The 14439-nt window shown below is 34.5% G+C and overlaps 1 protein-coding gene and 1 long non-coding RNA gene across 2 annotated transcripts; both read right to left on the bottom strand.

Annotated features, from left to right (window-relative positions):
• Positions 1-4987: 4987 nt before the first annotated feature.
• LOC146898826 (uncharacterized) lies at positions 4988-5676 on the bottom strand. The gene is made up of 2 exons (XR_015021641.1): positions 5501-5676; positions 4988-5399 (listed from the first exon to the last, which is right to left on the bottom strand). It is a non-coding gene; the product is annotated as an uncharacterized LOC146898826 (long non-coding RNA).
• A 2116-nt stretch (positions 5677-7792) lies between these two features.
• Positions 7793-14305, bottom strand: LOC146898825 (uncharacterized). Its single transcript, XM_085733148.1, has 4 exons — positions 14064-14305; positions 13110-13320; positions 9225-12864; positions 7793-9124 (listed from the first exon to the last, which is right to left on the bottom strand). The coding sequence occupies exons 1-4, from the start codon at positions 14220-14222 to the stop codon at positions 8014-8016; spliced, it is 5121 nt and encodes a 1706-aa protein (XP_085589274.1). The 5' UTR covers positions 14223-14305; the 3' UTR covers positions 7793-8013.
• Positions 14306-14439: the final 134 nt, after the last annotated feature.

Genomic DNA, 14439 nt, shown 5'->3' with positions numbered 1-14439 from the left:
AAATTAATAAAAAAGAGTGTAAAATTCTTGACAAAAAAAAGTATAAAATAGAAGGATCATACGTGATCATTGATATGGTAGAAAATATTTTCTTCAAAAAAAAGGCAAGCGGATAGGAATGAAATTGGTGTGCAATGCATTTTTTTAGATGAAATTTGTTAGGTTAAATAATTGCAAACCAAATAAAGCAAATGATCGGGAAAAAATTAGGTTAAGTTGCTGCAGACTCAACAAAATTAATAAATAAGGATGTAAAAAACAGGCATGAAATTTAAAAAATCCAAAAAAAAAGTGTAAAATTCTTGACAAAAAAAAGAGTATAAAATAGAAGGATCATACGTGATCATTGGTAGAAAATATTTTCTTCAAAAAAAAAAAGGCAAGCGGATAGGAATGAAATTGGTGTTCAATGCATTTTTTTAGATGGAATTTGTTAGGTTAAATAATTGCAAACCTAATAAAGCAAATGAGCGGGAAAAAATTAGGTTAAGTTGATGCAGACGTAACAAAATTAATAAATAAAGGACTAGATCACCGACCCGTGCAATGCACGGGTCCTATCATCGAAAACATGCACGAATAAGTTTAATTGTAATTAAAAATTACAGTGAAATAACAAAATACTTCTTGATAAACGACATTTGAAGTCTCATTAATATTTCACATCTTCATAAGTTATCAGTATCTTTTTTCAAACATGTACTCCGTCAGTTTCAAAATGAATATCGTTTAAGATTTTTACACACATATTAAGAAAAGCCTTAATTAAAAGAAAGAGAAGTGTTATTTTATCAAATCATCCTAATCAACTATTGGTTTGTTTTTCATTAAAGAAAAAAGTAATATTTTGGAAGCTAGTATTATATTATTATTATTATTTTTGAATCAAAAAGACATATCATTAATGAATTAAATTACGAAAGTACACATCATTGATTTCATTTGGCACCTCCTCGATCCAGACCCTGTTGGGCTCTGAATGAGCTAATTGGGCCAAGCTATGGGCTACAGAATTACCCAGCCTAGGAATATATCTAAACTGGCACAGATCAAAGAGCTTTCGCAGCTGTTGGATTTCTTCGACCATCATACCAAAATACGACCTGTCTACTTGCTTCAGATCTAACACTCTTTGTATGAGTCTTTCGTTGTCACTTTCGAAGATAATCCTGCGAAATCCACAGTCTGCTGCCAAGCGGACATTAGACAAGAGCGCATAAGCTTCCGCCATGGCCACATCATCCCTTCCTGGCAAACTCCAAGTTGCTGCTGCCATTGCTAACCCATGTTCGTTACGAATGATGCCTCCTAAGCCCCAGACACCATTGATTTGAAGATTCGCGTCACTATTGGCTTTGACCACATCTGGCCCGGGTTTAACCCATCTCGCATTACGGATCTGGCGAGTAGGAGCTAAGGGAGATGAAGACCGATTGGAGATATGGGTACTCTGCATGGCGCTGGTCAAGTTGTGAGTGTGACGATGTGCAACCGTAGAGTCTCCATCTGCAGGATTGTTGATAGTGGGATTCGAGCAAGCTTCACGATATGAGATGACACTTTGAGTAGCTTTCCTGATGATATCCTCTGCAGGTAAATTCTGTCCTTCAAAAGTACATAAGTTTCTAGCCATCCATATGTTATAAGTTAGTGCTGCAATCTGAATGAGAGTATCCTCATCTTTGTGTAAAATAGTGTGTTGAAGCCAATCTGTAAAATCCTTAAAGGGTTTGAAGGGTACAATTGATAAAAATTATTATTGCATTGGAAACTAAAAGTGACATTTACTTTAAAATAATATTTTCTTTTTAAAATGACACTCATTTTAAAACGGAAGGAGGAGGAAAAAGCTTAATAAAGATACTCTATTTCTTTGAAAAAACATCTAAACCAATATTGAGGTGCTATTTGAAAGATACCTTATCAACCATCTCAATGTGTCTTTTTTTTAAGAAAAGCATGGTAATTTTCGATGCAAGTTCACTAAAATTACCATACAACATTTTAATTTCAGCAATATTCATATTCATGATTACGTGAAGAGATTCTCTCCTGTTAAAGTTGTTTCGTGTGAAATCAGAACCATTCGTTTTTGTTATTGTAGGCAGTTCAAATTGTAAAAATGTTATAAAGGTGCAAATATGCACTACACTCCCTCGTGTGAAATTCTCACAGAAGAGATTACATAGAATTAATGCTAGCAACAATCTCTTTTGAACACCCTCTTTTATTGGTTTAAATCATTGTGAGTCTACATTTTTAAAATTAAACTCACACAAAGTGGTGGGACATACATTGATTTCATTCAATAAAAGAATGAATGTTAGAAAGAGTCTTGAAAAATAAGTGTTGTTAGCATTTCTCGATTATATAGAGCACAAAAAAATGGATGTATTAATTCGGTACATTGTAGGCGCATAGGTTATAAAAAGACTTTAGAATGTGTTGTATTCAATGCATATAGAGCACCAAAAACAATTAATTAAGTCTGACCCAAACAAAAAACAATAAGCCATTAGCTAACATGTTTAATAGCTTACATTTAATAAAAGCACTATTTTTTAAAAAAACAAAACAAAAAATCTATTTGGGGTTGGTCCATTGACGTTGGCTCAAGAGTTTGGGATGTGTTTCTCTCAATTTTGATGGATTAAGTCCATATGGAGCTATGTTCAGACTTCAAAAGCCTTCGGTAGACACTGGGATTGGAAACACCGGATACTGATTTAAAAAATTTCAAGTACTATTATTAAAAAGAGTCCTGATAGGTGAACACCCTAACGTGGCAAACACCCTCCTACCTCCACACAAAAAAAAATGACATGTGGCAATGTGGGGCCCACACTCCCACAGCTCTTTCCAACCATTCTCTCTCTCCTCTCTTTTCACGTTCTTCTTCTTCTTCTTCTAAGCACCCAGATTTTTTATTTTCAAAAAAAAAAACCATATTCTTTCTTCATCGATATCCCCACTCTCTCTCTTGCTTCCACAACAAAATCCATAAATAGTACAGCACAAGAGTAAAAAAACAAAACCAGATTCATCAGCATAACCAAATTTACAACAATGCTTCTAAGTTCTTCAACATCGGTGATGAATCCATGGATTCCACATACAAATTCAAAAGATCCATCTTCTGAACCTGAGTTTCTTAACCAAATTCGGAAATCCAGATCTGTCACTCCGGATGCAATTTTCGGCGAGTTAGTTGAGTTTAGTTGGGACTCCGATTTGTTTCTGATAGAATGCAACAATGGTAAAGGCGATGGATTTGTTGAACTAGGGTTTTACATTATTGTTGAATTAGGGTCATACATCTTTTATCTCTTCCTCGGTGATTCTTCCATCTGCATCTATGTCAACCCTCTAATCAAAATCAATGTTGGTGATATGTTTATGGAGCATTCAACAAATAGAAAAGTTAGTGATATGTTTATGGAGCATTCAACAAATAGAAAATTGAATCAAAAGAAACACTTAGAAGATCGTGGGTTTAAGTTTTGAGTTTAATTTGGTTTAATTTATGGGTTTTTGTTAAATCTGTTAATTTCTGGGTTTTTCTATTCCGACGTCGTCGCCGTCGTTGAGACAGAAGGTGGAACTGTTGATGCAAATCTGGGTTTAACTGTATGACCACATTTTTACAAATACGTGACCACTATTTTTTCATAAATTAGAACTTGTCCGTCCTTAGGCGTGATAAACTTGCCGATTGTAAAACAAGTTATTTATGGTTGGAAATGTTTTTAGTGCAGTGATCAAATGAGATTATGCGTTCGATTCGCCTAAAACGAAATTATTTACATCTGGAAAATATAAACTAGCCAAATATATGGTCTGTGTGACCACATTTTTACATATGTGTGACCACTATTTTTTCATAAATTAGAACTTGTCCGTCCTTAGGCGTGATAAACTAGCCGATTGTAAAACATGTTATTTATGGTTGGAAATGTTTTTAGTGCAGTGATCAAATGAGATCATGCGTTCGATTCGCCTTAAACGAGATTATTTACATCTGGGAAATATAAACTAGCCAAATATATGGTCAGTATGACCACATTTTTACAGATACGTGATCACTATTTTTTCATAAATTAGAACTTGTCCGTCTTTAGGCGTGATAAACTTGTCGATTGTAAAACATGTTATTTATGATTGGAAATGCTTTTAGTGCAGTAATCAAATGAGATCATGCGTTCAATTCTCCTTAAACGAGATTATTTACATCTGGGAAATATAAACTAGCCAAATATATGGTCAGTATGATCACATTTTTACAAATAAGTGACCACTATTTTTTCATAAATTAGAACTTGTCCGTCTTTAGGCGTGATAAACTTGCCGATTGTAAAACATGTTATTTATGGTTGGAAATGCTTTTAGTGCAATGATCAAATGAGATCATGCGTTCGATTCGCCTTAAACGAGATTATTTACATCTGGGAAACATAAACTAGCCAAATATATGGTCAGTATGATCACATTTTTACAAATATGTGACCACTATTTTTTCATAAATTAGAACTTGTCCGTCTTTAGGCGTGATCAAATGAGATCATGCATTCGATAAAATGGTTACGCCTTTGTAAAATTGGTTTAAACACATGAAAGAAAAAAAAACATGGTTACACCTTTGTAAAATTGTGGTTACACACTTCAAATATTTGGTTATACATAATTTTCCTGTGAAAACAATATTATTTTAAGGCGAGTTATCACTGAAATATCAAAAGTGATAAAATGTAGTGAAAACAATATCATTTTAAGGCATTTTAAGGCGATATATGTATTCGAGTTTAAACTATTTACTCATTGTTTGATGATAATAAAGTGAGGTGAATGATCTTCATTGTTTGACAGACTTTAGGAAAACTTTCCAAAAATGATTTGAGTTTAACCATTTTTTAACAAAGGTGTAACCACATTTTATTTTCATGACCAAATTGTCTTTATCACTATTTCACATGATATTAAGAGTTCAAGAAACATAGAATCTATATCTTTTGATATTTCAGTGATAAATTTCCCATTGATTTACAATAAATAAGGAATGTTTACAATACCTTAATATTACACATCCAAGTCAAAACATTACAAAGAAATCTGTCAATTATCAAAGAATCACTCATTCTTTCTTGAGCCACTATATCATGTTATGGTCCTTCCTATACACTTTTCATCTTTTCTTCTAGTACAACCAATCCCTCCTTTTTGTTAAACTGGTAATACAAGACCTTGACTTTCATGATTCCAAGATCTTTCTTATCTTTCACCTTGGGTATATCAAGTCATGACAATTGACAACAACCTAAATTGAAGCTTCTTTTCAGTTTGTACTGTACCTGATACAATATGGTTCTCCTCTTCACGGTTCCAACATATTCCTCAAGATATTCCTGCACGTGATATATAAAATTTGTTTTTGATATTCATCCTAAAGATAGCACATTAACACAGATAACACATCTAATCTTTTATCTTAACATGAGAGACTTACACTAACATGAGCAGTTGCAAGAAAAGAAATAGACATATCAACATAAACATTCATGGGGAGACCATTTCCATGGATTACAGCCCCTCCAACTTCACTCACAAAAGTTGAAATTGCACCATTAGCCAACTTTCCAGTGTTGTCCTGTAAGAGAGGTGAAAGTAACAACCTTTTACCATTCAATTCTACTAGACCATCGACCCGTGCTCCGCACGGGTCCTACCGACTAAAATATGTACGAATAAGTTATATCATAATAATAAAAAAAATATGAAATATTCATATGATAAAAATGTATTACATTAATCATATCATCTTGACATTAATATAGTTTAAAAACCGTACATTTTACATTAGTTATCATACATTACGAAATACTATAAAAATGACATTTGAAGTGACATTAGTATTTTCACATTCATCATTGATTATCATCAACCCATATTTTTTTGACGTCACTACCCACATTTTTTTTGACAAAGCGTCAATACCCACATGTATCATTCAAGTTGTAGTTTTTCTTTTTTATATTTTCTTTGTTTACTTTTTTTTTACCTTTTCCCACCCATATTTTTTTGACGTCACAACCCATATTTTTTTTTGACAAAGCGTCAATACCCATATGTATCATTCAAGTTGTAGTTTTTCTTTTTTATATTTTCTTTGTTTACTTTTTTTTACCTTGCCCTTAATTCATATAATATAATATATATTTTTAAATAAAATCTATAATAAATAGTAAAGCCACTTTAGTTGAATAAAAAATATTAATTGAATTCATAAAACACATTTATCATTTTGGAGATGAAAGTAATTTGAAATAAATTTATATATTTAAAAAAAAACAAGTAAAAAAATTATACATATAATTTATATATAAAAAATAAACAAGAATGTCATTTTATGTCATTTTATATTTATCAATCACTTCAACGGTTAATTTTACCAAACATTTCTAATAATCAAGTTTTTCAGCTATAAACTATCAGCTACCGATCATCAGGTATAAGCTACCTTTTCAACTATCAGCTAGCTAATAGCTTATTTTTACCGAACTGAGCAAACCGATTAACTTCAAATATTTACATACAAATCACATCAAGCTCTTTTACCATATATGATTCGAGGTATATGAAATTGTTGACGATTTCCTTCAAGTGCTTAGCTGATAAAAGGTTTCTTAAGTTATCTCTAATCCATCTCTCTAACGTTTGGTTATCATTGTTGAGGTAATGATCTGCCTCTGCTGATAGAAAATGTTTTATGGTATGAACAAAATTTGATTTGAACTTCTTCAATTTTTTGAGGCTAAATGTCTCATCTGAATGAACATAGATATCAAAATTCATAGCTTGTGGTTTGCTCCAAGTTGATGGACCTAATTTTTTTCATATAGAGATCCATTAAACACGGATGAAAATTAACTCAAAATTAGTCTCATAAAGCCAGTAGACTATTTTGTAGAAATGATGTCAATTGTAATGCCGACCCTTTGATTTCTTAAGACTATATTCTTCCTTAGGTTGATTGTATATTGCATCAAATTACAGTGCAAGAAAATGAAGGGACAAGTAAATCAATTACCTTCTACACTATGCTTTTGACATTTTCTTGCTCTATGTGAATGACACCGACACTTCGAATTAAATGTGTTATGTGCCCAACACTGGTAAAATTTTGTTGGCCACACAGTTTTGTGATTTCCAGCAATGTAATATAACAGCACAAAATTAGCTAATAAATTTAGTATATACATTTTGTGTGGTGGACTTGCCCTATTTGAGAACATATCATATAAGATTTGGCCTTCTTGGTTGTATAAATCCAAGATCTATAATCAGAGTGAATGATGGCATTAATACGATTCTCAATAAATGCAGACTAACTAAAGAAAGAGTTTCTTCGTGTATTTGTCTTGAATCACAAAACCATAGTAAGATGTTCAGCTTGTTGAAACGAAACACATAAGTACCTAATCATAAAGTTTTAAAAAAAATTATATAATTAAAGAAATTATTTGTTAGTTCCACTAGAGCTTAGATATGGGATTCTAAGCTCTACCTAGTCACCAAGTTTATTATGATAGTATTGCCCCTTTGTCAAAAAGAAAATTGCTATAAAACATCACGGTCCACTAGACTGGACTGATGTTGCATAATTTTCCTAAGTTCTGGAATGTAATTTAGTATAATGTTAAGACTTCTATCCAAATTCTGAGCATATGTTGATGTCTTGCAAATTGCAAACATATAAAAGTCAAGTATTGAAGTTTCCATAAAGTGCATGATTATAAAGTAAAAGAGAACAAAGGCCATGTTGTAAAGGCCATCAAATAAAATTAAGGAAGCAAAATATTGTTGACAGGTAATTCAGTGATTCAATAACAATAACAGAGTGCCTTAACATAGTTCTCACAAACCACAAAAAAGAGAACAAAGAAAAAAGAACAAGAAAAATTAAAACACTGTAAAGAGACAGACATAGTAACAAGTCAACTTAAAATCTATGCAGAATCCTCAGTCAGAAGGGAAGGCAGAACTGAGGAGCTTCTCGTCCTCACAGAAAATCTGCATGTTTTTGGACTCCATCAGAAATTCAACATCTTCATTCTTGAATTTCAGCACAAAACCCAACGTGATCAATTCAGATAGGGCAGGAACAAAATCATGATTCTCACACAAAACACCTTCTGATATTGTTTCAGAGAAATATGTGGCATATTTCAGTGCATTTCCCTGCGGCTCATCCAACTTCTGGATGAAAAACTTGGAACTTAGCCTTTCCCAGCGAACCATTTTGTCATCTTTCTTTGTAACGATGTCCCCTGATGACAGTGATAGACTATAGTTAACCGTGACCGGGACCTTTGCCTCAAGGAAGCTCAGGTTGAGAAGACCTTGAACAGCTTCATGCCTCTTGTCTGGTTCCATTTTCAGGCTAGAACAAGCAAGAAAGCCGAGAATCAGCTTAATCAAACCTTTTAAGTTGAAAAGAATATCATTATGATCAACATGCACCATTTCAACACCATCATTCAGCAAGGAAGATTCTTCTTTGCATAATGATTCAGATATATTTCGAGCACCAATTTTTCTGTAGATGTCATATAACTTAGAAATGGAAGAAGGCCCAAAGTCCTGCTGAGGATACCACACAAAAATCTTCTCCTGCTCAAAAAGCTTCTTCAGATGAAGGTTATCAGGTATAAAAACATCTTTCTTGTCCAGCAGAAATATCTCTTTGCTTCCTGTTGTTACAGGTAGTTTGCTCAACCTCTCCGAAAGTTTCTTCTCTGTATTTGTGCCCAAATGTTTCAGGATAAACATCCAGAATTTCCAGCACTTGTCATGCGACAATTCTTCCAATGAACTCTCCCATTCATTCCAAAGATCAACATAATCATCAAGTGAGGGTTTAGCCCTGACTTCCATGGCAAAGGTAAAGAAAGGAAAAAGCTTCCTATCATAGATATCTTCAAGAACATAGAATTTTAAACCAAAAAGCTTATCAGGGTCATGTACGATGAATTCTTCAGAGAGGACCCACTGTCCACCTTCAGTTCCATTGGGAATCCAAATTTTCTTGGCAGCTTTATCCTCAGGTTTCCAGTTGTATTCAGACAAGTACCTATGTATATTCACAATATTATCAAAGTCAAAGAGAGTTAAGGTGACTGGCAAGCAAGAAGCAAAAAGAGACACATCATGTGGGTGATTAAATAACGTACCTGTATATTTTGACAATAGTCTCACTGTCAGAGAGAATCTCAAGGTGACCGGCAAGCAAGGAGCATCCTTTCTCTAGGTCAGTGGTGACACCTATTGCATTGAATTCTTTCTGGAAAGATGCTATTGTAGGACCATAAAAATTTGCATCAATAAAAGGCCCATCAGTTGGATTAAAGAAAGAACTCCACTTGGAATTAAACAGCAAACACATCTCTGGAGGCCTATAACCAGCATGTGTCTTCAACCAATTTCTGGACAATCTCTTTCTGAACTCATCATCAATGGAAAGCTTATGCTCTTCATATAAACTTTGGATGCATTCCAGCAAAGAAAACACACTTTCAGGAGTAATGGTGGAGGGATCTGAAGGGAAATTAAGACATTTAGGCACAAACCTCACGCCATGTTTCAATCCAGTAACAACACCAAGGATCTTCAGTTCTTCCTTGTATTCATGTATTGCCGTACCATAAAATTTGTCACTGTCGTCAATGAAAGGGAGACAACTAATTGAAGATATAGATTTCCACTCCGGACCATATAAAATGCATTGTTTTGGGCACGCATAACAACCAACCTTAGTATACAGCCACTTCTGATTATGTATAATGGTAGAAAAATCAGAAGGAAATCTATAAACAGTCCCCTTCAGCAGCCTGCAACATGAAAGAAATGACATGACATTTTCTTGTTTAAATGAAGCTTGTGATGCCTTCTGTTTGAAGAGAGAAGCAAATCTGTTGATAGCATCTCCAAAATCAACAACCACGCCGATTTTTTTCAGTTCATTTTTGTAAGAGAAAATATTATCTCCATAGAATTTATGATCAATCACAGGAAGGGCATTGAATACATCCAAAATGCAGCCCCACGTCTGGTCATACAAGAAACATTCACTTGGTATTTTGAAACCCATGTTTGTCTTCAAGCAGCTTGTTCCCTTCAATGAATTTAAGATTTTACTAGGGTCATCCAAGAATTTGATGCATTGCATTATCAAAAGAACAGCCTCAGCTGTCAAAGAGGCCAAATTTGAGGGTGATTTTAAGTGCTTGATAACAATTTGGTACTTTCTATTTAAGCCAACTACCACTCCCAACAACTTCAGCTCCTCATTGTAGCTATATATTTCCTCACCAAAGTAAGCTTGATCAATAAAAGGGATATTACTAATTTGCGATGCTACTTTCCATCCGGAATCATTCAATACAGATCCAACAGGAGACCTGAGACCTTCAGATGTCTTTAGCCAAGGTTCATCTCTGATGCTGTTCACAAATTTGTCCAATGGGAGAAGACTTCTCCTGAGATATTGGATGAATTTAAGCATCAAAAGGACATGATTCTTACTTAAAGTGAAGGAAGAAGCGCGAGACATCAGTTCTCTTCCAATGAATTTACATGCTTCCTCACAACTGGACATCACTCCAATTGTTTTCAACTCCTCTTCATACTTGTTTATTCTATCCCCATAGAAGCTCTCATCAATGAGGGGTATATCAACAAGAACCGAACCACTTTGCAAGATTTTTCCCAATGGCGAGTGAATTAAGAACGACTTTGAAGGAGGACTGTATCCATTAACGGAAACTTTAAGCCAGCTGCCATCTTTTATACATTTCAAAAACCTCTCTGGTAGGTGCACTCCTCTGTGCTTCAGATTCCGAATCCAATCCAAAAGCAAAAAGGCATTGTTTTTGGTAAGTGGTGTATCAACAGCTGAAAACCCAGCATTTGGAGGAGATATAAGAGGAATGTCAGAAGCTCCAACATGAGTTGTGAGAAAATTAATAAGCTTCCCGGAACCTGTAAATTGGCCTGCATAAGATGAGGAATTTAGGTACTCCTTTCCGAGCTCAACATAATTTTCATTCCTCCAAGGATTAGAAACAATCAAGTCTGCCCATTTGCTCACATTTGCAGGCACAAGAACCCCCTTTCTTGTTTCTGTGACACGCCCATAGTTGTCAACAAGTGGCATAGAACTACATAGACTATCAACCTCCCGCTTTGACAAATACTTCATTGATAAAGAGTGGTACAAAAAATGAGCATATGCAATGGCATGTTTGCTGCTATTTTTGAGAGAACTGCATAGGACATTGGCAAAAGTGTACACGTTCAAATTAGTAACAGAAACGTCATTTGCAAGCCATTCCATCAAAGTCTGCTTCTGGGCCAATCTCAAGATAGCCTTTTGCGTGTTTTCTGGCATAAAAAACCGGTTTCCTGCACATGAAAATTCCTTGTTCCAATTGATCAGCCATGAACAAGCATTAGACTGACTTGAGTCTGTCATTACTACTCGCTTCGCACCTGCATAGTGCTGTGTGCATTCATAAAGACTGAAAGAGGATAGAGTTCCATCAGAAGCCACGTATTTTATCAATGGAATACTATTAATGTTTGTTCCCTTAAATCTTGAAGACCAGTTTTTAGCAACAAACAGTAAAAGTTTAAGATAGAGATCTTCTGATACACCATCCACAAGATTAGAACTCTGGATGCACTTTGCATACCAATCAACGGTCACTAGTTTAACCCCTAAAAAGTTGAGTACATTATCATACTCACTTTTATCAAACGAAGAACTCAAGATCTTCCTCCCATCATGAGAAGATAGGTTAAGCAAGTACACTTCTTCCTCTCGGGCTTTACTCAAAATATTCCAGAATTCAGACAGCAACCTACTAACGTCACCAGGCTTATAGAAGTGCTTCTGCTCTGTGTATGTCTCTATCGGAACAATATTTTCATTAACCAACTTTGCTTTGATTTTGTCCCTCACATGATTAAACTTCTCAAATGGCGAACTTTCAATGGGAAGGAACTTGAACATACGAGCCAAACTTGATACCGGAGCTTGATCGGATCCTACAACAAGTGTTTTGAATGCATCCATAAAGGCCGATGGAACACATTCAAGTATCCCTTGGTTCCATTTATTATCCAAGAGAATTGTCTCCCTAGATGAGGCAAGGACAAAATCTGCTTGAATAATGAAAGGAAAATTAGTGACCATCTCTGTAGGAAGAAATGCATAGACCCCTGGTGAGCTTTTACCCCTATGAAGCCTCTCCTGATTTGGGAAGGCCAGTGTCACAACCCATTCTTCAACATCTGTTCTCCTTTCAACCACATTTTCTGACCTGACCGGAAACTTTTGCTTCCACATGTAGTAGCTGCACTCTTTCTCAGCATTACTATTTTCCTCTGCGGAGAGATGTAGTGTGTAAGATTCAGCATTCATATTTTTTCTTGTCACAAAGTTAATCTCGCTTGAAATAGATACAGCAGTTATAGTGTTCTGTGTGGGATTTTCAGTAACTTCTCTAACCGAAAGGTGTCTGATTTTTGTAAGAAACAAAAGGACTTCGGGATGAACGCTTGAAAGCTGCTGTTTAACAGGGTTGACCTTATCCGGCTTCAGGGGCAAGACAATGGTTGTAGTTGGAAGGTCTTTACCAGCACCATATATCTGCTTTATTTCAGCAAGGGTTGGCTTCTCCTCAACCCATTCAGGAACTATATACCCAAGACTGCAATGTGGACAAGGCTTCTCATTGAACCTTATCTGATATCCATTGCTAAAAATATACGGCTGCATGGTAACCAGAAACACACTCTTGAAACCAATTCCTGAAATTCAACCATTAAAGAGATTTTGTCAATGATTTGCACAATCATCTTCAATTTGGCTACTTTAATGGATATCCCTACTTCACAGTCAAGCGTAATTTTATATCACTTGATTAACAAGGATTACCAAATAAGTAAAACATTCAACTAATTGTCATCGAAAGTAACCATATTAGCACAAGTCCATCTTGAGTCCAAAGTACACAACATTTTAAGAAACAAATAAATATAAGAATGTGATTTACCTTTCTCTCCTATGTAACCACTGCTCCTATTGCCTTTCTTTGTGGATCTTCCAACACTGCATATGGACTCAATGTTTTTTGGAGAGAAACCCTTTTCATTATTGAAAATAAGTAATGTGGCTGGAGCACCAGTAGCAGTAATGTCATCAGAAGTTATGACAAACTCAAGTGCTGGCTTCACTCCCTCATTATAGTGGTTATCTTCAGCATTCTGTTCAAGTTGACAAACAAAAATTGTGCAAATGAATTTCAATTACTATAATTTGAAAAGAGAAATGTTATTGAGTTTGAGAACAAAATTGGTGTCCAATACCTAGTATGTACACAACTGGAATATACCGTGACTTTTATATTAGTTCTCTTTCTCAAAGACATTAGCAATTTTAGAGGTGTATAACTGATTTTGACATATCTGCATGTTTTTCCATTAAAATTGATTTGGACTCTATAATTGATTATAGCTTGAAGCTAGAATTTGTTACTTTTGACTCCAAATGTAATTTTTAACACAAATTTATCGTTAACTCACTTTTACTCATTTTACATTCGACTCACTTTTAGCTAAAATGAATTCATTCAAACTATATTTTATCATGAAAAACCAAACAAACACTAAATAGTATATTTTCTTTATACGACTTAATAAGATGTTAGATTTTTATGCTGAAATAAAACCCCTCATAAAAACACGATCGCATGATTCTGGATATAGGAAAAATGATAGTGATATAAACAAAGAAAAATCTCTATGAATCATGCACGTTTACAAAAAAAAAAAGTAATGAAAAGTATTCAAATGTAAAAGAAGAACGAGCATGGTCTTAGTATGCGTAACTGAACCTACCCAAAAAGAATAAAATAAATTTTAAAAACGTATATATTATTCATACTTATGCATGCATGCATGCAAGATTATACTAAGAAAGAAAAGAGGATGAAAGATAATGAGTATACTTGTATGAGCTCCATTAGGAAATGGACATCTTTTGCATAAAGTTCGGCAGAGAGATTCTTAACAGCGTGATGAAGATCCTCAGTCAAAGGATTAGGATTCCCACCAATAGAGAACTTTGTCCTTCGTATCTCTTCAACATGCTCTTTTGGTGTAGCCATTGATCTTCTCTAACTGAAATGAAGTACCAGCTGTGAAGAAGAATGGTTACTAAACTTATTTGAAACGACACAAAGAACACAGTGAAGACTCCTTCTTGGAGAAGTAACTTAATAAAAAAGGAAAAGTTATAAAGTTATTGGAAAGGAAAAGGTATAAAGTTGGTTATTGCTTATTGGTTATTAATGTGTACGTTAAAGAAAGACTGTCTAGTGTGAC

This window comes from Medicago sativa, chromosome 8 (assembly GCF_051527215.1).
Source record: "Medicago sativa cultivar Bolivia chromosome 8, Bolivia_mono, whole genome shotgun sequence".
In the NCBI taxonomy this organism is placed as follows: Eukaryota; Viridiplantae; Streptophyta; class Magnoliopsida; order Fabales; family Fabaceae; genus Medicago; species Medicago sativa.
This window is presented reverse-complemented; position numbering and strand designations above follow the sequence as displayed.